This window comes from Chlorocebus sabaeus, chromosome 16 (genome assembly GCF_047675955.1).
Source record: "Chlorocebus sabaeus isolate Y175 chromosome 16, mChlSab1.0.hap1, whole genome shotgun sequence".
NCBI classification, from domain to species: domain Eukaryota; kingdom Metazoa; phylum Chordata; class Mammalia; order Primates; family Cercopithecidae; genus Chlorocebus; species Chlorocebus sabaeus.
The window spans coordinates 17,117,565-17,142,935 of NC_132919.1; the positions used below are offsets into that span (position 1 = coordinate 17,117,565).

The following is a 25,371-nucleotide window of genomic DNA, read 5'->3' on the forward strand; positions in this document are numbered from 1 at the left end:
TTGTTCTGTCACCCAGTCTGGAGTGCAGTAATGTGATCTCGGCTCACTGCAACCTCCACCTCCTGGGTTCAAGCAATTCTCCTGCCTCAGCCTCCCAAGTAGCTGGAATTACGGGCGCCCACCACCATGCCCAGCTAAGTTTTGTGTTTTTAGTAGAGACGGAATTTCATCATGTTGGCCAGGCTGGTCTTGAACTTGTGACCTCGGGTGATCCACTCGCCTTGGCCTCCCAAAGTGCTGGAATTACAGGCATGAGCCACTGTGGCTGGCCTAAAGACACGTTCTGTATCCAAACCTTTGCCTTCTTCTTGCCGACTCCATACCTCTTTGCCTAAGAAGAAAAGAACACCTAAATTGATTATTTTCTTTTTAGTCCTCTTTTCTGTGTCTGTCATTTGTTCATGACTTCATTTATTCATTTATTTATTTATTTATTATTATTAGTTTTTTTTTTTTTTTTTTTTTGAGACGGAGTCTCGCTCTGTCGCCCAGGCTGGAGTGCAGTGGCCGGATCTCAGCTCACTGCAAGCTCTGCCTCCCGGGTTCACGCCATTCTCCTGCCTCGGCCTCCCGAGTAGCTGGGACTACAGGCGCCCGCCACCTCGCCCGGCTATTTTTTGTATTTTTTTAGTAGAGACGGGGTTTCACCGTGTTAGCCAGGATGGTCTCGATCTCCTGACCTCGTGATCCACCCGTCTCGGCCTCCCAAAGTGCTGGGATTACAGGCTTGAGCCACCGCGCCCGGCCTCATGACTTCATTTATTAAACAAACACTGTCTAGTAAGGCCAAGAGGCCGTGGCCAGGACAGGTTGCCCTCTGTCTCTCAGGATCCTGTTCAGAGAGCTGGCTTGTTGGTTAGGGACAAGTCCTGTGCATGCACAGCCAGTAGGAGGCACCCAGGGCTGCCGCAGGCTTTCCCCCGCCCTCCAGTGGCCACATCCTGTGGTGGCCTCAGCTACTGCCTCCATGGTTCTCCCATCAGGAGCAGACACCCAAGCTTGGCAAGCTAAGAACTCTTTTCCAAGCACCTTTAGGAAGCCCCCAGAGCAAAGTGAGAAAGGCCCCAGCTTCTTTGCCCAGGCTGTTGGCAGCAAACAGAGCTTATCACAGGGGTCCAGGACGGGGAGTGGTGGGCGTGCATGTGGGTGGCTGGCCTGAGGTCCTCTGCTGCCCCTCTTCCCCGCCAGGCCTGGTCTTGGTGCTGTAGATAGGCCATCCTGGCTGGAAGAAGTCAGCTTTGGGATGTCCCAGGGCAGGTGTCAGGAATGCACCTGTGCACATGCCTGTGCCTGCACACGGCTCAGGAGAGGTGCCTCCACACTTGAGTGCCTGCTTGCCTGTATGCAAGGGCTTTGGGCCCAGGGAAATGAATGAGGAGACAAGGGTTTTGCTCTCCTATGAAAGCTGACCTGGCAGTTGGCCTCCTAATAACTACTTCATAATCTAGCATATCTGTGTAGTCTGGTAGAGTGCTTACCCTCTACCAGTTTGTTTTCAGTGTTTCTTCTTCCTCTGTGTAGGCTTTTATTATTTGAGGAAAAATGTGAGTTTTTTAGTGCTGCCAGGCAAAATCACAAGGAGGCATGAAAACAGACACTGCAGTTTCAGAAGCTGCTGTCCTCATCCTGCTCTCGTCGCCTTCTTGAAATGTGGGAGTGGGGAAGTTGCAGGGCGCTTCCTGCCTTTAGTGCTGGAGGAGCCTTGTGGGGAGGTTTCTCCTGGGGAGTGCGGCCGGTTCTGGTGTGGCTGTGACTTTGGCAGCTGTCAGGGCCCGGCTGGGGGCCTCCGTGCACAACCTGCCCTGTGTGTCATCCTGACACTCTCCATGGCCAGAGATCTGCCCTGTGTCATTTTCCTCCAGATGTTAGCATACTCTTACAGTGGACACCTGCAGATCCCCCTACTCTGAAGCACTTTGCCTCTCACCCGATTGCTGCCTGGACAGGTGACCCTTGCTCCAGGTGGTGATGGCAGCCATTTCCTCTTTTTGTTGGTTCTCTCTTTAAAGACTCCTTTCCTTTTGGACCTGATTAAAACACATGTGCTCCCTGGAGCTCCTCCTTGGGCCCTCACTGTTCCCAGGTGGGCTTGCAACTGCCTTCTGAGGGCCTGGGTGAGATTAAGGGCCACTCAGTCAGCCTCAGACCAGCTGGCAGTCTCTAGGGCCTATCCCTAGAGTCTACAAACCTCTGTCTCAGACACTCCCAGCCTCCTTGACAAATTGCCATCGGCAATGTCCCTGTTCCTCCGCTGCTGCAGACGAGGCCTCCCCAGGAATCTCTGCTTCTAGCAGATGGGGACTAGGCATGGTGGATTCCTTCGGCAGACCTGGCTTTGCCATGAGCACGACCTGTGCAGCTTATGTCCCATTGCTGGCTGCTGCTTGCCTCCTCAAGGTGGCAGGTAACCAGCAGCTGGATTGGGCTTTTAAAACATAGATTTAGGCCGGGCACAGTGGCTCATGCCTGTAATCCCAACACTTTGGGAAGCCAAGGCGGGCGGATCGCCTGAGGTCGGGAGTTTGAGACCAGCCTGGCCAGCATGGAGAAACTCCGTTTCTACTAAAAATATAAAATTAGCCAGGCATGGTGGCGCACGCCTGAAATCCCAGCTATTCGGGAGGCTGAGGCAGGAGAATCGCTTGAACCCAGGAGGCAGAGGTTGTGGTGAGGCTAGATCGTGCCATTGCACTCCAGCCTGGGCAACAAGAGTGAAACTCCATCTCAAAAAAAAAAACAAAAAAAAAAAAACTGATCACGTTACCTGCTTATTAAAAGGTAAGCCCTTCTAGAGAAGTGCTGGTTTTCCCTCATTTTGTTACCACTGTCTAGTCCAGGGATGCACAGAGGCCAGGCCTCACCAGGCGAGTACAGTGGCTGTGCCCAGGTGCAGCCTGATGCAGTTCTTGACCCTGAGCAAGGCAGGGCTAGCCCGTCCTGCCTGTGAGGCTGTGGGAGTCCTGGGACTCCCCTGGTTCCATACCCTGGCAAAGGAGCCACCCCAGTGAGCCCCTCACAGCACCTCTTCAGGGATTAGGATAGAAAAGGATGTGGTGCCCACAGGAGCTGGGTCGTGGCTCAGCATTGCCAGCTTCTGCCTGGCAGGCCACACCAGAGTCGCCCCTGACAGTCTTATGTCCATCCTCCTGCTCCACAGCTCGTTGCCAGAGGAAAAAAACAAGAGCAGCTCCTCTTTTGAGACATGCCCGAGGCCTACTGAGAAGCAAGAGGCAGAGCCGGGGGAGCCGGACCCTGAGCAGAAGAGGAGCCGCGCACGGGAGCGGAGGCGAGAGGGCCGCTCCAAGACCTTTGACTGGGCTGAGTTCCGTCCCATCCAGCAGGCCCTGGCTCAGGAGCGGGTGGGTGGCGCAGGGCCCACTGACACCCATGAGCCCCTGCGCCCTGAGGTGGAGCCTGGGGAGCTGGAGCGGGAGCGTGCACGGAGGCGGGAGGAGCGCCGCAAGCGCTTTGGGATGCTCGACGCCACAGACGGGCCAGGCACTGAGGATGTAGCCCTGCGCATGGAGGTGGACCGGAGCCCAGGGCTGCCTGTGAGTGACCTCAAGACGCATAACGTCCATGTGGAGATCGAGCAGCGGTGGCATCAGGTGGAGACCACGCCTCTCCGGGAAGAGAAGCAGGTGCCCATCGCTCCCGTCCACCTGTCTTCTGAAGATGGGGGTGACCGGCTCTCCACACATGAGCTGACCTCTCTGCTGGAGAAGGAGGTAATAGCCTGGGGCCAGATCCTCCCCCTGCTCCCAGCAGCCTTTTTGAGCATCAGCTGTAAGCTGTGGCCTTAGGGGTTCATCTACACAGTCCTAACCTCGAGGGACTTGCAGACCCCTAGGGGAGACAGACGCACAGATGAGTCCTCATAGTTGAGGCAGACCTGAGAGCTGTGGGAGCGTGCCAGTGCATGCAGGACAGTGAAGGGGGCCTTCCAGGCACAGAGGAATTCATCCCATGGTGCGGGCCACTGCCATTGAGAGGCAGGCGGCGTTGCAGGTCCCCAGTGGTTTCCTCGCTCTGACTCCCGATGGCAGGAGGGGCGTAAGCAAGGTGAGGCTTTTGCGTTAGGCAGCCCTGGCTTGGACAGGTCAAAGCTGGAGGCAGAGATCAACCCCAGGTGCTCTTACAGTGGCTTGGGGATGGCTGATCACATCTGAAGCCAGGGGCATCCAGCAGGAGATGACAGCTGGGTCCCAGGTCATGAGGTCATGTGAAGCAGAAGGCAGTGGTGAGGTGGGGTAGGCCGTGGATGAAGGCTGCCCTGTGACTGTCACTCCTCCATGAGGCCCTCAGTGCACCTGGGTACAGAGATGAACAAGCCGGCCCCCAAACTATAAAATAAGATGTTATTTCATTGAAATGTATCCAGAAATGCAGTCTGCAGAACTACAGCGGTGGATTTACATGTCTGGACAGGGAGTCTCGTAACCAGGGACGTATAGCATTACGGTTTTTGTGGAACTCCCTGTTTCACTCTCAATTTAGGGACAGTTTTCAACACTGTGTTTCAAATATGTTCTCTTAAGTAAGTAGTTTGTTAAAGATTTGCCACTTGGGTATGCCTTATACTTCTGATCTTTTTTGTATTTTATTAACTGTATGAGGCTGAGTTATCACCAGCACTAATACTTGTACTTTTTCATTTTCCTCATCCATTAACAAATAACAAAGGCAAGATGAAATAAAGTAACAGTTGAAACTCACATTACTTCAAGCTACCAAAATGGACCAGCCAGCAGGTGACACACTGGTTCAACAATCTGAGGGGGTCAGTCTTCACTGTTTGAAAGTCAGGGGTCAGCTGGGCGTGGTGGCTCATGCCTGTAATCCTGGTACTTTGGGAGGCTGAGGTGGGTGAATCACGAGGTCAGGAGATCAAGACCATCCTGGCCAACATGTGAAACCCCGTCTCTACTAAAAATACAAAAATTAGCTGGGCGTGGTGGCATGTGCCTGTAGTCCCAGCTACTTGGAAGGCTGAGGCAGGAGAATCACTTGAACCCAGGAGGCAGAGGTTGCAGTGACCTGAGATTTGTGCCATCGCACTCCAGCCTGGCAACAGAGCGGGAGTCCGTCTCAAAAAAATAAAGGAGGTCTCCCCGCCTCTCACAGCACAGCCTGGCAACAACCTGGGCGGCACTGGCGTGACTGCCCACTACACACATAGCTCCACTCAGCACGAGCTCTGGAAGCAGGATGGGTAGCCCTGCACACAGCCAGGCATCAGGAGGCACCTGGGAGGTGTGTGGGGAAGAGGTGGACGGATAAATGAGTAGCTGAAGCTGTTGAAAGCAAGAAGAGTATAAAATAGCTTACTCATGGGTGTCCACACCTTGTTTGAGAGAACGGCGGGAACCGTTTTTGCAAACAGAACTTTGTGGAATCCATCATGTAAAACTGGTCAAATGGAGTGGTTTCTGTTGAGACCATTGTGGGCCCTGGAGTGAGGCCTGCTTGAGGCCACCACTCGCAGTGGTCCATGTAGAGCCTAACCTGGCCTATGTGACCAGCTGAGGACACTCAAAAGGACCCCATGGGGTGGTCTTCCTCTAGATGCAGATGCAAAACCCTTGTTCCCCAGTGGACACAGCCCCCTTCTCAGAAATGAACACCCCCTATGGGCCTTGGTGCCTGTATAGGGCGTGCACGTTGGAACCTTGAGCAGATGTGGGAATTATGTGGACACCCAGGGCTGCCTGGAGTAAGAAGGATAAGGTAGTTCCTTGGTCCCCAGAGGGTACCAAGTCTGCCATTGTTACTGATGGCTTGCATTGGAACCTTCACTTCCAAATGCTGCTGGTAAAGGCCATATCAGCACATCTGCTGAAATGTGGAGACTCCAAAACTCTTGGGCCACATGGAAGACCAGTGAAAGAGTCTGTGCTGGGCAGCTGCTTTGTTTATCGTTGTCATTTTGCATAAAAGTGTATGTCTTTTTGCCAACAGCTGGAGCAGAGCCAGAAGGAGACCTCAGACCTTCTGGAGCAGAACCGGCTCCTGCAGGACCAGCTGAGGGTGGCCCTGGGCCGGGAGCAGAGCGCCCGTGAGGGCTACGTGCTGCAGGTAGGGTGGAGGGGCTGCTGTGGCCCATGGTGCGCTCAGGAGCTTCAGTGTGAAGGGTTCATGCTCAGGCAGGCTAGGAGTGTGCAAAACTTGGCTCAGCAGGGGCCGCCTCCTGGGAGCTCACACCCCTGGGCTCTTCTGCCACAGGGCTGGACTCTCAATGTGCTGGGGCCCGGGGGGTGGTTTTCCCTCCTGGTATGACATTTTGGGGAATCTCCCTGAAACCTCTGTATCTAAGGACTTTTTTTGGTAATAAAATCATTGTGGTGCCCTTTCCCTTTGACTCTGAAAGTAGCCAATGTACATTTATTATGAATACCATACATTTGCATGTGATTTCTCATGGTTTTCACTATAGTAATATTGGGCCTGTTGTACAGATTGAAGACATTGAATCACACAGCAAGTCCGGTGCCTGCTTACAACCAACAGCAAGTCAGTGACAAAGCTAGCACTGGACCCCATTCCCATCTGTGTTTATACCACATCTGCAGGCAGACCTGGGGCTCTTACTACTACTAGTCTAACCCCGGGATACCTCCTCTGAGATCCTGTACCACAGAGCCCTGGTATAGGGGTGTCACAAGGCTGGAGCTAACCTGGTCCAAGGGCAGGCCTGTGTCTGCTGACTTTCTTGCAGCGTGCCAGGCCCTGTGCCAAGTATCGGGCATGAAACAGATATACTCCTGTCCCCATTGAGCGGTAGGGGAGATTGTGATAGGAAGATTGATACATAAATACTGCAGGAGAAGTGAAATGGAGTACCAGAACAGGGAGCCTGAGTTCTCAGCAATGGCTGAGGGTATAACATTAGAATCAGGGTCCTCGGTTCAAGACTTGGCCCTGCTACTGACCCCCAAAGCAAGTGCATGTGTCCCCTCCTCTACAGCGGCAGCCTGCTGCCTGTGTAGACTTAGACCCAGGGATCCCTGAGGGCCCTTCCAGCTCTTAGACCCCGAGTCTCTGTCATGTATTGAGTATCTACATTTCCAGACCGTAGTGTGCTGACCTTGGTCTGAGTCGTCCCAGGCAGCAGGTGAAACGGGCACTCGACTGGCCTCTGACCATAGTCTGCCTCTTTGCAGACTCTGCAGTTTCTTCTCATGCGTGCTCCTTGGGCCTTCTGTTCCTCTCTGCCCCACGTTCCCTAGACTCTCCTCTCCAGCCTCTTCCGCCATAGTCATTGCCATGCCCAGTTCAGACCTGGTGACGGTGGGCCTCCCCGCCAAGGTCATTTGCACTTGCCCTCCAGGTTTGAGGAGCATCTTTTTAATTCTTGATTGGGCCTCAACCTGTAAGAATTGACTTCAAATCAGGTGGTAAAGATACAAGTTCAGCATGCCAAATTCGAAAATCTGAAATGCTCCAAAATCCAAAACTGAACGCTGACATTATGCTCAAAGGAAGCGTTTACTGGAGCATTTCAGGTTTTGGATTTTTGGATTGGGGATGCTCAACCAGTAAGTAGAATGCAAATATTTTAAAATCCAAAATAGTTCTTGTCCCAAGTATTTTGGATAAGGGATACTCAGCTTGTACTAGCAGTGGACGTTGCACATTGCTAACCTAGGAACCTGCCTCTTTGTCTAACTTGGATAATTGCATGAGCCTACACTGAAGCCCCTGTTGGTCAGCACTGGGCAAAGCTGGTCTTTAATACCTTTTCCCTAAGTCTAATAACCTGTGACTTTTCACCACCCTTTATGCTTTGGAAATGCTTTTAATCACGATTCAGAATGCACAGGGGGTCTGTGGGGTTAAGGGTCAGGAGCCAGCTGCTGGGGTGGGTGCTACACTAACTGCTGGGAGGAGCTTGCATGGTTTGGACATTGAGCGTGAAGTGTAACTTGAACTTAACATAACTGAGTGTCACATCTGTGGCTTCCCCGGCCAGCAGACCGAGAGGGAGCCACAGGCAGGCCAGATTCTTAGGCTGGGCTCAACTCACTCTTGTTTGTGTTGTTTTTCCCTACATTAATGAGTTCTGTCTCTGCATGCCTTTCAGTGTGGGGAGTTTTGTTTCATTTACGTTGTGTTTTGTTTTTGCATGCTTCACTTTTTTTCATTTTGAACTCCACAAAGGTTTGTTTGTTTTGTTGATTATTGTATTTTACTCCATGGTTTCCGTTCCCCCCTCGTTTTGTCTTCTTACAGGTAGAGATTAGTTCTTCCTGTTACTCTAGAGGACTGACTACACTTTCCACAGGATAATGTTTGGATGTCACCTTGCTGACATCTCCCGAGCGTTACCTTCCTTCCTTCTCCTCCTGTCTTAGAAGGAAGTGGCATCATTTACCTACACCTTACGTCCTGCGCTTGTTTAGGATTTGTTGTCAAGACTGCATACTTTTTGTTTTGTGAAACAACAGCTGCAGGTGCTCTGCTCCTCCCGCCTGTCCCTCTTCCTGGCGCTCTCTTATCCTTTAGTCTTTGTTTTGCTTCTCAGTGTGTTCCATTATTCAGTTTTGTTTGGTTTATTTCTCCTAGAAGCTGTTTGGTTAAAGCTGTTTTCTGATGTTGTTGTCCATGTTTTCTGTTTACCTGGAAGCAGCTACTTACTAAAAAAAAAAAAAGAAAAAAGATAATTTGTTGGATTTTTTTAATGGGAAAAAAGATAAAGTTGTGCAAAGGATAAAAGCCAAAGCCATCAAGGAGCTTTCTGTGGTTGTTCCTGGCCAGAGGTGTGACACTCAGAACTGGGAGGCCCGAGTGTTACTAACCAGTATTTAATCGGTTTTTTTAAGACTGAAGTGGCCGCCTCCCCATCGGGTGCCTGGCAGAGGCTCCATAGAGTCAACCAAGACCTTCAAAGTGAGCTTGAAGCCCAGTGCCAGCGCCAGGAGCTGATTACACACCAGATTCAGACCCTGAAGCGTAGCTATGGGGAGGCCAAGGACACGATCCGGCACCACGAGGCTGAGATCCGGAGCCTCCAGGCACGGCTCAGCAATGCAGCCGCCGAGCTAGCCATCAAGGAGCAGGCGCTGGCCAAGCTCAAGGGCGACCTGAAGCGGGAGCAGGGCCGGGTCCGCGAGCAGCTGGAGGAGCGGCAACACAGCGAGGCAGCGCTGAGCAGCCAGCTGAGGGCTAGCGAGCAGAAGCTTAAGAGTGCTGAGGCCCTGCTCCTGGAGAAGACGCAGGAGCTACGGGGCCTGGAGACACAGCAGGCGCTGCAGCGGGACCGGCAAAAGGAGGTCCAGAGGCTGCAGGAGCGCATTGCTGACCTCAGCCAGCAACTGGGCGCCAGTGAGCAGGCCCAGCGGCTGATGGAGGAGAAGCTGCAGAGAAACTACGAGCTGCTGCTGGAGAGCTGTGAGAAGGAGAAGCAGGCATTGCTGCAGAACCTGAAGGAGGTGGAAGACAAGGCCAGCGCCTATGAGGACCAGCTGCAGGGCCAGGCACAGCAGGTGGAGACCCTGCAGAAGGAGAAGCTGAGCGCCACTTTCGAGGGCAGTGAGCAGGTGCACCAGCTGGAGGAGCAGCTGGAGGCGCGAGAGGCCAGTGTGCGCAGGCTCGCAGAGCACGTGCAGAGCCTCTGCGATGAGCGGGACCTCCTCAGGCAGCGGTTCCAGGAGCTGACAGAGCGCGTGGCCACATCCGATGGGGATGTGGCTGAGCTCCGGGAAAAGCTGAGGAGAAGAGAGGCCGACAACCAGAGCCTGGAGCACTCCTACCAGAGGGTCTCCAGCCAGCTGCAGAGCATGCACACTCTGCTGAGAGAGAAGGAGGAAGAGCTGGAGCGCATTAAGGAAGCACATGAGAAGGTTCTGGAGAAGAAGGAGCAGGACCTCAATGAGGCTTTGGTTAAAATGGTTGCCTTGGGGAGCAGCTTAGAGGAAACAGAAATTAAGCTCCAGGCAAAAGAAGAGATTTTAAGGAAATTTGCAAGTGAATCTCCAAAGGACATGGAAGAGCCACAGAGTACCCCTGAAGAGACAGAAAGGGATGGCACTTTGCTCCCAGGCCAACCAGTCCAAGTCACTAGGGCCCCTCTGGGCCTCCCACACACAAGGCTCGAGGATGAGGACGAGGACCTGGGGGCTCCACCGGGGGAGGAGTACGGTGACGGCAGCCCCAGTAGGGAAGAGAGCATGGTGCCCCCAAAGTCAGTGGAAGTTCTTGACAGGGAGGGCCATCAGCAGGGCACAGCCAAACTTGACCAGGGGGCACCTGGTGTTAAAAGGCAAAGAATCCGGTTCTCCACAATCCAGTGCCAAAGATACATTCACCCCGAAGGGTCCGAGAAGACCTGGACCAGCAGCACATCTTCTGACACCAGCCAGGACCGGTCACCCTCAGAAGAAAGCATGTCCTCAGAGCCTGCACCCAGTGTACTGCCTGCACCTGGCGACTCTGACACGTACCTCTCTATCATCCACTCCCTGGAGACCAAGCTCTACGTCACAGAGGAAAAGCTCAAAGACGTGACCGTGAGGCTGGAGAGCCAGCAGGGTCAGAGCCGTGAGGCACTGCTCGCACTGCACCATCAGTGGGCAGGCACCGAGGCCCAGCTGCGTGAGCAGCTCCGTGCCAGCCTGCTCCAGGTTGGTGCGCTGGCCTCCCAGCTGGAGCAGGAGAGGCAGGAGAGGGCCAGGAGGGTTGAAGGGCATGTTGGAGAGCTTGGGGACTTCCAGGTCAAGAACAGTCAGGCCCTGATGTGCCTGGAAAATTGCCGAGAACAACTGAGATCTCTGCCTAGGGCCAGCCAGGAGGATGAGCAGGATGCACGTGCTGCCTCCCTGGCCAGTGTGGAGAGTGCGCTAGTCAGCGCCATCCAAGCCCTACGGCACTGGCCGGCCCCAGCCGTTGGCGGGGCCCATGCACAACTGGAGACAGGTGGCACCGAGGAGAACGGGAAGCCTGCCTCCCTGCAGCAGTGCCCCCAGCCTGAGCTAACAGAGCAGGAGCGGGTGAGGCTTCTTTCTGACCAGATTGCTCTGGAGGCCTCGCTGATCAGCCAGATAGCAGACTCCCTAAAGAACACAACATCAGATGTCTCCAGAATGCTCCATGAGATTTCTTGGTCAGGACAGCCACTGATGGAATCTGCTGGGGCCCCTGTAGACACCTGGGCCCAGAAGGTGCTGGTGGACGGTGAGTTCTGGAGCCAGGTTGAGTCTCTGAGGAAGCACTTGGGGACGCTGGGAGGAGAGGCAGTCGGTGCCTCAGGAGACGGGCAGCAGAGCATCCCACAGGGCCTGGCCCCCATCCTGGCCAGTGCCACGTGGGTCAGGGCAGAGCTCAGCTTTGCCACCCAGTCAGTGAGGGAGTCATTCCACCGCAGGCTGCAGAGCATCCAGGAGACCCTGCAGGGCACTCAGACAGCCCTGCGGCAGCACAAGTGCCTGCTGGGGGAAATCTTGGGAGCCTACCAAACCCCAGACTTTGAGAGAGTGATGCAGCAGGTCTTGGAAGCCCTCAGGCTTCCAGCGGGCCATGAAGATGGTGTGCAGCTGTCCTGGGACCTGAGACCCTTAGGAGAAGTCCTGGGCCGAGACTCAGACGGCTCTCAGGAGCCCTTCCATGTGTCTGACCAGAGCCCTGGGGCCTTTGTTGCTATTCAGGAGGAGCTTGCCCAGCAGCTGAAGGAAAAGGCCAGCCTCTTAGAGGAGATAGCTGCTGCCTTACCATCTCTGCCACCTGTGGAATCGCTGAGAGATTGCCAGAAGCTTCTCCAGGCATCACAGTCTCTCTCGTATAGCACTTGTTTTGGAGGCCTCGGTCAGTATTCTTCATTGTTGGTTCAGGATGCCATTATCCAGGCCCAGGTGTGCTATGCGGCCTGCAGAATCCGGCTAGAATATGAGAAGGAGCTCCAGCTCTGCAAGGAGTCCTGGCAGACCCGGGAGTCCTCCTGCTCAGAGCAGGCACAGGCAGCCCAGGCCCTGAGGGAGGAGTACGAGGAGCTTCTCCGCAAGCAGAAGAGCGAGTACCTGGATGTGATCGCCATCGTTGAAAGGGAGAATGCAGAGCTCAAGGCCAAGGCCGCCCAGCTAGACCATCAGCAGCAGTGTCTGGAGGATGCGGAGAGCAAGCACAGCATGAGCATGTTCACCCTGCGGGGCAGGTATGAGGAGGAGATCCGGTGCGTGGTGGAGCAGCTGACCAGGACTGAGAGCACACTGCAGGCTGAGCGCAGCCGGGTCCTGAGCCAGCTGGATGCCTCGGTCAGAGATAGGCAGGACATGGAGAGGCATCATGGCGAGCAGATACAGACCCTGGAGGACAGGTTCCAGCTCAAGGTCCGGGAGCTGCAGACAATCCATGAGGAGGAGCTGAGGACCCTGCAGGAGCACTACTCGCAGAGCCTGAGGTGCCTTCAGGACACCCTCTGCCTCCACCAGGGGCCGCACCCCAAGGCCCTGCCGGCCCCTGCCCCCGACTGGCAGGCCACCCAGGGAGAGGCTGACTCCATGACTGGGCTGAGAGAGCGCATCCAGGAGCTGGAGGCCCAGATGGACGTCATGCGGGAGGAGCTGGGACACAAGGACCTGGAGGGCGATGCGGCCACACTGCGCGAGAAGTACCAGAGGGACTTGGAGAGCCTTAAGGTCTTAACGCCCCATTCAGTTTGCAAAGCAGATCCTCCTTGATAACGGGGTGGGTGTGGGGATGTCTGGCTCAGCTACTGTGCAAGCAGAATTGAGGGGATGTGCTGCTGTCCCTCTGCTTGCTGACCATGGTGTGGTCTCAGCAGGGCCTGGGCCGTGGGCTTAGCCTCTTGTTTGGCATCCCCCGGCGTCCTCCACCAGGAGAACTAGCAGGAGGGCCGCCAGGGTCCCTGGTGGGAGAGGAGCATGTAGTCTTCCCAGCATTTCTCTGCCTTCCTAATGTGGCCTCTCCGTATTCCTGAGAGTAGTCCCCAATCCCCTTGCCAGCCTTGCCTCCTTCCTGCCCCCGCCCCCAGAACCTCACCTGGCCCAGTCCCAGCCCAAATCTGAAGCAGCTGCCTGAGGACAGCCTTGCAGTCACAACAACACCCTGGAGAGCCAGGGCCCGGTTGGAGGGCAATCTCCCCCGATTGCCCTAGGAGAGCACGGTTGGGCAGAGGGTCCCTCTCTGGAACTGGCATTTGATGTGTGCTCTGGTGAGAAGAGCTTTCCCACTGAGCACAGCCTCCTGCCATTCCTGTCCCCTTCCCCAGGACCTTTACAAGTAGCTTTTCCCCAGAACTGCCCTGCACCCCCGCCCCTGAGGTCCTGGAGCACAAAGGCGACATGCCAGGCCCTGGGGGTGGGGGTGGGCTGAGTGGAGGTCCAACTCTCTGGCCCCACTCTTTGTAGCTACAGACCACAGTCACCATGTGTGGCTGCCAAGCGTCATCCCTTAGACTCAAAAGTTTACCATGATACCTGTGCCCTTATGTTCCTCCCACTCAGGAAGCTGCCCCAGTAAATGACTAGGATGACTAGGCCCCTCAAAAGCCATGTTCAGGTGGCGCCTCCCACGCTCATGTGGCAGAGCCGGGTGCACACACAACCAGCACCATTGTGCAGCAAGCTTCTGACTCCCATGCAGCTGCCACTGCTCTTATCCGCACATTCCCATGGCCACTGTCCAGCAGGACACCTGTTTTTCCCAGCCCCTAACTCCTGTAGCTCTGAATAGAAACAGCAGCTCACACGTCACGTCTGTGTGACGGACTCGGCCCCACCAAGACACACAGGTTGTCAGCAAGCATCTCTGGAGAGCTGAGAAGCTTCTTTTTTTTTTTTTTTTTTTTTTTTTTTTTTTTTTTTTTTGATACAGTCTGGCTCTCTTGCCCAAATTGGAGTGCAATGGCGTGATCTCAACTCATAGCAACCTCCACCTCCCAGGTTCAAGCGATTCTTCTGCCTCAGCCTCCCAAGTAGCTGGGATTACAGGCACTCACCGCTACACCCGGCTAATTTTTTTTGTATTTTTACTAGAGACGGGGTTTCATCGTGTTAATCAGACTGGTCTCGAACTCCTGACCACAGGTGATCCACCCGCCTCGGTCTCCCAAAGTACAGGGATTACAGGTGTTAGCCAGAGAAGCTCTTTTTCACCATTCTTTCCCCAAATCAGTCAAAACCTTTTAAAAACCATTATGAGTTGTGAGAAGGTTTCAACAGCTATCTTTTGAAAGTGTGTATATGTGATGACACTGTGGTCAGTTCACCAAAAGCAGCACCCAGATGGGGCCAGGTGTACCTTGAAAAGTTAATTGCACAAACCTTTGCTTTGACCCCAAACATACTTGCTAGTGTCCTTCCCTGCAGCATCCCAGACAATCAGCAGGGTCCACAGGGGCAGGGCCTGGGCACAGCAATGCCCTGCTTCCTGTCTGCATCTGTAAGAGCCCCCTCCACACCGAGGCTGCTTTAGGTTTGCCAACCAGGTGCAGGCGAGGCCCCATGGAGGTGCCATTATACCACCAGTGAGCAAGAAATCAGAAGGGAGAGGACTGCCTCATGTTGAGAACTGACCAGAGATTGTGCTGGGCCAGTGTCACCAGCAGGGAGAAACAGATGATGCAGGTCAGGATGAGGCCCCTCCCAAGGACTTGGACACTGTCCACTCCCTGCTGCCTTAGCTGCCATTGCATAGTGTCCCCTCCTGTGCCTGGGAGCTTCTAGCCCAGGTGTGGGGTTCTCACCCACCCCTGCAGACATACAGAACTTGTAAATAGACAGCACCTTGAGATTTCATCACTTTATGCAGATTTCTACTTGGGTCGTTGGGGACAGGGTCTTGGCCTAACAGCCGTCCTCTAACGTCCACAGGCTTCCACCACACCACAATTGTAGTCATCGAGGAACAACTTCTGGTCCCAGGAATGATTGGCTTAAATTAACATTTGTTTGCAAGATCAGTTATTTTTTAGCATATAGTTTCTCTCCAAAGAAGCAACTGGGTCTTTAAAGATGTCCCAGTGCTTCTGTTAGATTTTTGACTCTTACCTGCTTAGTATTCCAAAGCACTCAGATCAAAATAAGGCTTTTCCCAGCAAGTACACTCAAAAAAAAAAAAGACCTAAAAGATCTATTAATACTAGTTGTGCTCGCTTTAGCAGCACCTCTACTAAAATTGGAATGATACACAGAAGATTAGCATGGCCGCTGCACAAGGATGACACACACATTCGTGAAGTATTCCATATTTTTTTAATTAAAAAAGACCTATTAGTTAAATGTGTTAACTGAGAAGCCACATACGAACCAAAGCAAGTGGGAGGGAGAAAGAAGAGCTCAAACGTGGGGTCTGAAGACCAGGAGCTCCAGAGCTCCGAGCTCCTGCAGCCGTCCTGAGGTGTGAGGGTGGCAGGAAGAGACGGCTGCTTCCAGGTGGAGCCAGTGGGAGAGGGGGTGGGATGCCCAGTTATAGTGGCAGTAGCTGAGCTGTTCGCCCAGAGCAGCACATAGGTTACAGTCAAGTCCAGACTGACCACGAGTTTGGAAATACTGCCTGAGGCTCTCAGAGATGGCCATCGCTAAAAGTGGGCCCAGAGAAAGATGCCCAGGCATGCTGATAGGATCTCTTGGTATCCTTTCTTGAATCCACATGCAAGAAGATTAACCAAGTGATGCAGGCTGTGAGCCCAGAGTGGGGAAGCCCCCACACTTGAATTTCGAATGGAATGTGGCCACATTCTTCCAGTTTTTAAAACTCAGCGAGAGGCCCAGTCCTTTCTCTGAAGCAGACCATGTGAAGGATTTAGACAGAAAGTTTGTGCCTCCGTGCTCAAAATAGCTGCACACGCACACCTCCCAGCAGCTGTGCAGCACGCTCACCTGCTTTGTTAGTGAGCGCAGCTCTGATAACCAGGCCTGGGCTTCCTAGTGTGACTTGCTCCCATCCTGGGGCATGCATGTGTCGCTCTAGTGAAGTACAGGAGAGCTTGGAAAGCAGGTCTCCTGTCTTGTTGGAGTTAGCAGAGGTACTAAGTCATTGGTGCCCTTCTCCTTTAAGAAAAGAGTAAGAAAGGGCTGGGTGCAGTGGCTCACGCCTGTAATCCCAGCACTTTGGGAGGCCGAGGTGGGCAGATCACGAGGCAGATCGAGACCATCCTGTCGAACACGTTGAAACCCTGTCTGTACTAAAAATACAAAAAATTAGCCAGACGTGGTTTTTTAGCAGACGCCTGGTCCCAGCTACTCTGGAGGCTGAGGCAGGAGAATGGTGTGAACCTGGGAGGCGGAGTTTGCAGTGAGCCGAGATTGCGCCACTGCACTCCAGCCTGGGCGATAGAGCGAGACTCCGTCTCAAAAAAAAAAAAAAGTAAGAAAGAAGACACAGGCTAGAAGGAAGGAGATCCTGTAGCCTCATCTTATTCCCTCAGTCAACACCTGAGCATTAAGTGACCAGCTGGAGGTTGTCAGCTGGCTAGTGGCAGAGCCCAACCCCCAGCTCCCAGAAGTGGACTGTGTGTGCCCCCAACCCACTGTGGGTTGAGAGGTTCCCAGCCTGGTGCCCACCAGGCCACTCCCTATATGTGGAATGGCCTTGGTTCCCTCCAGCAGACAAGTCCCTCATCCCCGTTTTACGGGCCTTTCACTGTGTCCCTCCATACCAGACGCAGCCAGCCCCTGCACACGTGCGCTCTTGTCCCTCCTTCCTATGGGACCCACCTGGCAGCAACGCAGGAAGGTCCGGGATTGGCTGGTTTCCATTTCATAGCAGCCTCTCCCAACCCACCATACCAGCTTCTTCCAGGAAGAAATGGGGCACAGCACAATCACAGAAATAAGATGTAGAGTTGACTAGAAACACCCTTTTTTGAAGGCTCTGATGGCATCACTGAGAATCCCCAGACAGCCCCAGGGATCCTGCTCAGGAGGCCCATGGTGAAGCACACTCAGTGAGTGCCCAGTCACAGCTGGGCCTGGACGGGGTGGGATTCCTGGCTCATTTACTAAAAAGGGCCCCAACTTAGAGGTAAAGAAGTCAATGAAGCCCCTTTTGCATTTTGCAGGCCACGTGCGAGCGGGGGTTTGCAGCAATGGAAGAAACGCACCAGAAGAAGATTGAAGATCTGCAGAGGCAGCACCAGCGGGAGCTAGAGAAACTTCGGGAGGAGAAAGACCGCCTCCTGGCCGAGGAGACAGCGGCCACCATCTCAGGTGGGGGGTGGGGTAACTCTGAGGGCAGGGTGACCAGCTTTTCTTGAGCCAGACACACAACTCAGAGGAATGGCCGCTTTTGAATTGCCTTTTGGCTGAGATGTAAGCTTCATTGTTGAAGGGTTCTTTGACTATTTACTCTGAGGCAAAGGCCAATTTTAGGTCCCTTTTGAGAGTTTGTGAGCTGAGAGCGCACACTTCAACCCGACAGCCCCGTCGTGGCCAGCTGCACACAAGGAGCTGTCCCAACCTGTGACTTTCCCATCCCAACAAGTAGACTGACTAGTGTCAGTCCAGCCAGTGACTTTCCCCCTGACAGACTCCTGTCAATGTGGGACCACCTCTGGCCAGAGTGCCCCTGCCCTCAGCGTGAGGATATGTAGCCTCACCGGCAGGTGGCCCTAAACAAGCACGTCCCCTGTGCCTTGCGCTGCCTTCTCTTTATGTAATCGCCACCTCAGTGGTTTGTTAATTTAGTTCCAAGGAATAAAATACACTAGCACAAAAGCTTGCTTGTTTTATAAACTCACATTGGCATTTAATATTGACATTTATTTAATCAGTTTGGTTTTCTTCTAACACCAAAAAAAAAAAAGCCAAACGTGCATTCCTTCCAGGGGGAGTTCATGGAGAATTCTCCCAGCCCGCGCCCACCTCAGAGAATTGGTTCATGAGGGGCCAACTGTCATGCAAAATCCGACTGCTGATTGAGTAAGCAAGCATCAGCAGTGGCAAGTGCCACTCCATTGTATGGAGCTCCCCACCCCCACCCCTGCCAGCAGGAAGGGCATGACCCCTTGGTGCTGAGGCCATGTCCTTGCCTGCAGCCATCGAAGCCATGAAGAATGCCCACCGGGAGGAGATGGAGCGGGAGCTGGAGAAGAGCCAGCGGTCCCAGATCAGCAGCGTCAACTCAGACGTTGAGGCCCTGCGGCGCCAGTACCTGTAAGTGGCTGGGCCTGCCCATCTGCCTTTGGGAGGGCCTCTGGAAGGTGGCTGGCCAGGCCACAGCTGGGCCCTTCCTGTGTCTTTGCAGAGGCCTCCAAAAGTTGGGGCCTGGGCCCATGGGTGCTGAGAGCAACTCAGATGCCCTCCTGTCCAGTGCAGGATGTGGCCCAAGTGGGGCCGCCTCTATTCAGAGAGACTGTTTCTTGAAATGCCAAGAACGAGATGCAACAAACGAAATTTTAAACTCCCCTCTTGTCCAGGGCTGATCCCAGCGACCACCCAGATAAGTTCCTCAACAGCTGCCCCGCTAGCCCACCAGGAGCCAGGCAGCTGGACTGAGTCGTACCGGGCAGAAGTGAGAACTAGCACTGTGGTTTAAAACCACACATGTGCTGATTCCCTCTGCACAGGCAGAAGGATAGAACAATACCAGAGTAACTGCTGTAGACTTTTTTCACTTGGTAGAATTGACACAGCCAAGAGCCCACAGATTGGCCACCAAGAACGTCACGGCACTCAGGCTCTACCAGGAGCCTTTATAGTATAGCTGAAGCTAGGGGTCCTGCCTCAGGAGCTGGCAGCGGTCAGTGGCACCCTGTAGAGGCTCGCGCTGACCTCGGTCAGAGCAGGGTGGCTCACCTGGAAGCCCCTCATCCCTGGTTCACCTGCATGAGAGATGGCCCTCCTGGATCCAGGGTGGCAGAACGACCTCAGGAAGCTTGGTTTTTTGAGTCTTGTGTAGATCCTGGTCCTGGCTGTCAGACACAGATGGCTTCGAAAGTGGGTTTACTGAAAACAAATTCTGAGTCAGAAGAGAGTCTAGAAATGGGAGGTCTGTGTGGCCGCAGACTGGATTCTGTCCTGACTGGCATTCCAGAGAAGTGCTAGCTGTAGGACTGTCAGACTGTGAGAAGGGACCAGGGAGGGGTGTGAGGGTGAGGTCATCTCTGTAAGGGATCCCTTGCTCTATATGACCCAGGCTGATTAAGACAACAGGCTGTGCAGGCTTGACCTGTGCTTGGCTGTGTCTGGTGTCAAGGAGGGACACCGGCCTCTGAGAGGCCTGTTCCTGAAGCAGGCAGAGGAGTGAGTGCTGCCCTCTCCCCAGGGAGGAGCTGCAGTCGGTACAGCGGGAACTGGAGGTCCTCTCGGAGCAGTACTCGCAGAAGTGCCTGGAGAATGCCCACCTGGCCCAGGCGCTGGAGGCCGAGCGGCAGGCCCTGCGGCAGTGCCAGCGTGAGAACCAAGAGCTCAATGCCCACAACCAGGTGAGTCTGCAGCCAGGTGAGCCCAAGGTTAGTCACGGGCACTCAAGGTCAGGTAGACCCATAGTTAGGTGAGCCAGTGCTAGAGCCAGGCCTCACCCTCAAAGTGGCATGAAGGTCCCTGAGCCACAGAGTGGTCACCTGCCCCAAGGCTTCTCCCCGCCATCCAGCGTGGCCATCTGTGTTGTCAGAATCGTTACTGCGGATAGCTAGAGCAAGGCTGTACTGCCACGTGCACCACCTGCATACACATGACGTCACTCTTGCTTTGACCCTTTCCGAGACTCTCTGGTGTCTTGGTGTCTTCTCTCTGCTCCTCTGAACCTCTGGCTCACTGTTTCTGGGCAGGGCCTGGCAGGGTCATCCCAGTCCTCCAGGATCCTGTCCCTCAGGGACTGAGCTGACACTGTTCAGGGTCAGGCTTACTGCTCACATTTATTTTTGTCAGATTTTTTTCTTAAGATTTGCTTGCTCTGGCTGGGTGTGGTGGCCCACGCCTGTAATCCCAGCACTTTGGGAGGCCAAGGCAGGCAGATCACGAGGTCAGGAGATCAAGACCATCCTGGCTAATACGGTGAAACCCTGTCTCTACTAAAAATACAAAAAATTAGCCGGGCGTGGTAGCAGGCTCCTGTAGTCCCAGCTACTCGGGAGGCTGAGGCAGGAGAATGGCGTGAACTCGGGAGGCGGAGCTTGCAGTGAGCCAAGATTGTGCCACTGCACTCCAGCCTAGGCGACAGAGTGAGACTCTGTCTCAAAAAAAATAATAAAAATTAAAATTTGCTTGCTCCTTAGTTAATTGGGGCGCATTTAAATCCTGGCTAATTGAAAGGTTCGAGTCAGGATTCGTTCAATATTGGCTTTTCTGTGGGCACCAAACTAAACAGCCCTCTATGACCCCGCCCTGCACAAACAGCCCCTGGGACTGGGCACATAGTCTCGTCCTCACCTGAGGCCTTCCCAAGGGGTATGGCTGCTGCACAAGGCTGTGTATGAGGCTACTCAGGCAGGACTGGGTCCACTCATTACTGCTGTGGCTTAAAGATGACCCCACAGGAGCTCAGATGGGACCAGCCATGGAACAGATTGACACTAGTTATTGTGACAGAAAGGAATTAAGGATTATCGATTGGATCACACCTACACAGTTCCACAGATACACAAACAACCCAGGGAAATGGCCTTCCCGGGTTGTGTCATGCGACTTGGCCCCAGGCAGCTCTGGAGTGTCACTGTTGTGTTGCTGTCCCCCAGGAGCTGAACAACCGCCTGGCTGCAGAGATCACACGGTTACGGACGCTGCTGACTGGGGACGGCGGTGGGGAGGCCACTGGGTCACCCCTTGCACAGGGCAAGGATGCCTATGAACTAGAGGTACCATCAGGAGCCAGGCTCTGTCTGACTTAGCTCTGCACCCAGGAGCCCCAGGGGAGTGCGGCATGGCCCCTTACAGGGTTGTGGGAGGGACAGACCTGAGACAGCAGGAGTCGCGGGGTCCAAGAAGATCCAAGTCACCTGGAGGTGGTGAGGAGCAGTGAGCTGCCAAGTGGCGTGAGAGCCACTAGCCGAGTGGGGCCCTCGAGAGGCTGTGGGGATCCTGACCCCATCTCACTCTCCCCGCCCACTCCTCTCCATTTCTGCCATGCCGCCAACACTGACCACTCCAGAGGACACGTTCTGTAGCCATGTGGCTGCTGCAGCTCAGGTCAGGGAGGCTCGCTTTATGTCAGAATGATAGATTCTGGAGTATAGGGTGTCCTTTTAGGAAGGCACTTAGATTTCTCCACGTTCAGTTAAAATTTCACCCTAAAATGTGCTAAAATTTCAGCACTCAGCCAGTCAGAGCTCATCCGGCTGGGCCGGTTCTGGTGGCTTCGAGCTTCGTCTCTGTAGTGGAGCCACCTCCTGGCAGCGACACTGAGAGGCCAAGGCTGGGAGGGAGCAGTGCTTGGTGTGATCAGCTCCTGCCACAAGTCCAGGTGTGGGGCCTCTGTCTGCTGTGCCTGTGCCTTGTACTAAATGAGTGCTTTACCAAAAAGGCGGGCAGGAGAGGCTGAGTGAATCTGACACAAGTGTCAGTGGTAACATTTCCTGATTCTCGCGGGCTTGGTCCCCGGAGACAAGCAGGTCTAGCTCACAGCACCCCAGGCTGAGGAGGGAGTCCTTGGCACTGGGAGGAATCACGGCCGTTTCTTTCCTCTTCCTGTTTCTGTATGTGAGGCTGAAGCTGTGAGCGGTGTTTAAACGATGCTTCCCCGCATTGGGCACTGCGGGGCTGCCCTGCTCACTGGTGATTGGAGAGCCCTCTGCACGCTTCAGTCTGCTCTGGAGACTCTGGTGGTTCATTTACTCGTGAATATTGGTCCCTAATCTCTCTGTCATTTTAGGTCTTATTGCGGGTAAAGGAATCGGAAATACAGTACCTGAAACAGGAAATTAGCTCCCTCAAGGATGAGCTGCAGACGGCACTACGGGTAAGGCCACCGCACCGCAGGAGGGCGGGTACAGGAACAGGCTCTAGGTGACATGCGCCTCCTGAACTCAGGCTGGGGCTCAGCGTGGGTTCTTCTGAAGCAGCTTTTACTCTTGTGAGGAAGGCACTTTCCAAAATCAAGTTCTCTTGAAAGTCCAGCCTGCAGGCAGGTGCTATGGGTACGTGGACATGAGCAACCTGCCTGGCCTGGCTCCAGCATCTGTGTGTATGTGCTTTTTGTGTCCTTTGGGAGGAATGTTCCAGAGAAAAGGCCCGTGAAGTGAGGCAAGGCTTGACTTCCATTTGAGCCACCTCCTGGCTTTCACCAGCCTCCTCCAGGGACACCTGGAATCAGGGGAGACGACAGAATCATTGGTGGTCACTCAGTCACCTAGGGAATCGAGGACACAGAGAGGGTTTTCTGGGCTAAAGCCCACAAGGGAGGGGCCTGGGCACTCAGAGCCACACCAGGCTGGTTGAGTAATCCCGGAACTGCCTCCTGCACTCACGGGGCCTGGAGATTATCCTTCCACGTCCTGATGGCTGTGCCCGTGTCCTCAGGCCCCGTGGTTTTTCCTCTCTGTCCACTTTCTGCCTCTAGAAGACAGAAGTGAACAAGCCTCCTCTCCCGCCCAAAGCAAGCCTCCCCACCATATTCAGTCCCCAGGGAGACAGGCCACGTTGTGCGTGCTCCTCTTTCCTGGATGTAACTACCATTCTCTGTCATTTCACTCCCAAGGACAAGAAGTACGCAAGTGACAAGTACAAAGACATCTACACAGAGCTCAGCATCGCGAAGGCTAAGGCTGACTGTGACATCAGCAGGTTGAAGGAGCAGCTCAAGGCTGCAACGGAAGCGCTGGGGGAAAAGTCCCCTGACAGTGCCACGGTGTCCGGATACGGTGTGTCCTTGGGTCATGCCCTCTGGGCTATTGCTGGGGGGCTTCTGGGGGTTTGGTCATAGAGGTTTCCCGGTGCTTGACTCGAAGCAGAAGAGTCCCAGTGATGCTTGTAGACCCAGGCATCCCAGTGGAGCAGGAGCACCAGCCTCACACAGCTGCCCCAGACAGGCCTTGCTCTCCCCAGCGCAGCAGTGGATGCTGTGCTGATTGCTCTAGGGAGAACCCATAATATCAGCATAATATTTTCGAAGTAATAACAAGTCTTGTTTTTCTAAAGAATTCAACCACTGGGCCGAAGTAGCTCTCACTAGCTGCTTGATCCTAGGATTTGACTATAATATCTGTAAAAGGCCATAGAGTGGAGAATGGGAGGGAGCCCCCTGCTTTCTGAAATGAACAGCAGGACTGACTTTTTTTCTTGGCTAAAAACATTTAGGTACCCTGTGAAAAGTAGATGGCAGGGAGGATGAAAGAGTTAACATTTTATCAAGCACTTTCAGCTCATACGTAATTTTTTTTTTGAGACTGGGTCTTCCTCTGTTGCCCAGGTTGGAATGCAATGGCGTGATTTCACTGCAGCCTCTGCCTCCTGGGCTCAAGGATTCTTTCACCTTAGCCTCCCCAGTAGCTGGGACTACAGGCGTGTACCACAACACCTGGCTAATTTTTATATTTTTAGTAGAGACAGGATTTTACCATGTTGCCCAGACTGATCTCAAACTCCTGGGCTCAGGCGATCCAGCCACCTTGACCTCCCAAAGTGCTGAGATTACAGGTGTGAGTCACTGCACCTGGCCAGATTATACATAATTTCATTTGACCTTCATCTTGATAAAGACCCACAAACAGGAAAAGATGTGCTAGCTCACTAATACCCCCCCAAAAAAAATCAACTTTTTTTCTGTTAGGCAAGGAATAGTGATTATGGTGGTACTGACAGATGCTGGGAGGAAGACTCCATTTTTCCATAAATACCTTGAGTAGTCAGACTTGGTGGTAGGCCTGGCTACCCAGGAAGCTGAGGTGGGAGGATCACTTGAGCTCAGGAGTTCTGGGCAGTCACGCACAAAGCTAAGTCAATCAGGTGTCCACACTAAGTTTGGTATCAATATGGTGACCTCTTGGGAGTAGGGGATCACCAGGTTGCCTAAGAAGGGGTGAACTGGCTCAGGTCAAAATGAAACAGGTCAAAACTCCTGTGCTGGCCAGGCACAGTGGCTCACACCTGTAATCCCAGCACTTTGGAAAGCTGAGGTGGGCAAATCACTTGATCTCAAGAGTTCAAGACCAGCCTGGGCAACATGACAAAACCCTGTCTGTACAAAAAGTACAAAAAAACTAGCTGGGACTGCTGGCATTTATACACCTGTAGTCCCAGCGCTACTTAGGAGGCTGAGGTGGGAGGGTCACTTGAGCCCAGCAGGTGGAAGTGGCAGTAAGCCATGATTGCACTGCTGCACTCCAGCCTGGGTGACAGAATGAGACCCTGCCTCAAAAAAAAGAAAAAAAAAAAAAAAGCCTGTGGTGAGTTGTAGTGGAATCACACGTGTGAATAGGCACTACATTCTAGCCTGGGCAACACAGCAATAATCTGTCTCTTAAAAGAAATAAGAGGGCCGGGCGCGGTGGCTCACGCCTGTAATCCCAGCTCTTTGGGGGGTCGAGGTGGGTGGATCGCGAAGTCAGGAGTTCGAGACCAGCCTGGCCAACATGGTGAAACCCTATCTCTACCAAAAATGCAAAAATTAGCTCTCCACGGTGGCACGTACCTGTAGTCCCAGCTACTCAGGAGGCTGAGGCAGGAGAATCGCTTGAACCCTGGAGGTAAAGGTTGCAGTGAGCTGAAATCGCACCACTACACTGCAGCCTGGCGATAGAGACTCCGAATCAAAAAAAAAAAAGAAAACAAAACAAAAAACCTCACACACGCACAGGATGTGTGATATGACTCAATATATGTTTGTGTTACAGGTATTTAAGTAGACATTTGTAAGAAGCCTAAAGAACTGTTGTCTGGGTGGGTGGATGATGATAAGGCCTTGGCCTTACCATCGTGCTTTAGACAGTCCTGTGCTACCAGGAGGAAGGTGGAGAATCATGGATAATGGGGGTAGGGGTTTGCTCAGCATTGAGGTCCCACAGTGGAGTGAGAGGACCAAGTCGCTTTGGAGGGAATGCTGTTCTGTGCTACAGTCACAGTGCAGGAAGCCCTGGCAGGGCCCCACATACACATTCTCCCATTGTGCTGGTGTTTTGTGGTGGTCTGAAAAGATCTAGCATGTTTTATGGTTATTGGCTTTTAATTCCCTTAGAGTTGTTTAAGGAAGTGTCCTAAGTATGCTGCAGTAGGAAGCTTGGGAAATGTTTCAGGATTCAGTCTGGTTCCATAGGGTTTTAGAAAGCAAAGATAACAGGTCTGTTTGTTTTCATTATATACTTCAGATATAATGAAATCTAAAAGCAACCCTGACTTCTTGAAGAAAGACAGATCCTGTGTCACCCGGCAACTCAGAAATATCAGGTCCAAGGTGAGACTGGGGTCCAGCCCCCTGGTGGGAAGGGCTTGAGGGACACTGGGGAGAGGAGCCCAAACTGAAGTAAGGGTGCTCCTGTGGGCCGCAGCT

The 25,371-nt window shown here is 53.5% G+C and overlaps 1 protein-coding gene and 1 non-coding gene across 7 annotated transcripts in view; both read left to right on the top strand.

Moving 5' to 3' along the window:
- MPRIP (myosin phosphatase Rho interacting protein) overlaps positions 1-25,371 on the top strand; it is a 150,963-nt gene that overhangs the window by 113,417 nt on the left and 12,175 nt on the right. For 4 of the 6 annotated variants that reach the window (XM_037987286.2, XM_008010503.3, XM_008010501.3 and 1 more), the window contains 10 exons: positions 3,158-3,728; positions 5,959-6,075; positions 8,820-12,626; positions 17,012-17,159; positions 17,987-18,104; positions 19,216-19,375; positions 20,627-20,746; positions 21,760-21,846; positions 22,585-22,747; positions 25,190-25,275. In XM_037987286.2, coding sequence (XP_037843214.2) covers positions 3,158-3,728; positions 5,959-6,075; positions 8,820-12,626; positions 17,012-17,159; positions 17,987-18,104; positions 19,216-19,375; positions 20,627-20,746; positions 21,760-21,846; positions 22,585-22,747; positions 25,190-25,275 — 5,377 coding nt within the window. The remainder of the gene's footprint in view (positions 1-3,157; positions 3,729-5,958; positions 6,076-8,819; positions 12,627-17,011; positions 17,160-17,986; positions 18,105-19,215; positions 19,376-20,626; positions 20,747-21,759; positions 21,847-22,584; positions 22,748-25,189; positions 25,276-25,371) is intronic. The other 2 variants (XM_008010506.3, XM_008010505.3) reach the window with 1 other exon arrangement.
- On the top strand, positions 15,097-15,203 carry LOC119620400 (U6 spliceosomal RNA). The gene has a single exon (XR_005236928.1). It is a non-coding gene; the product is annotated as a U6 spliceosomal RNA (small nuclear RNA).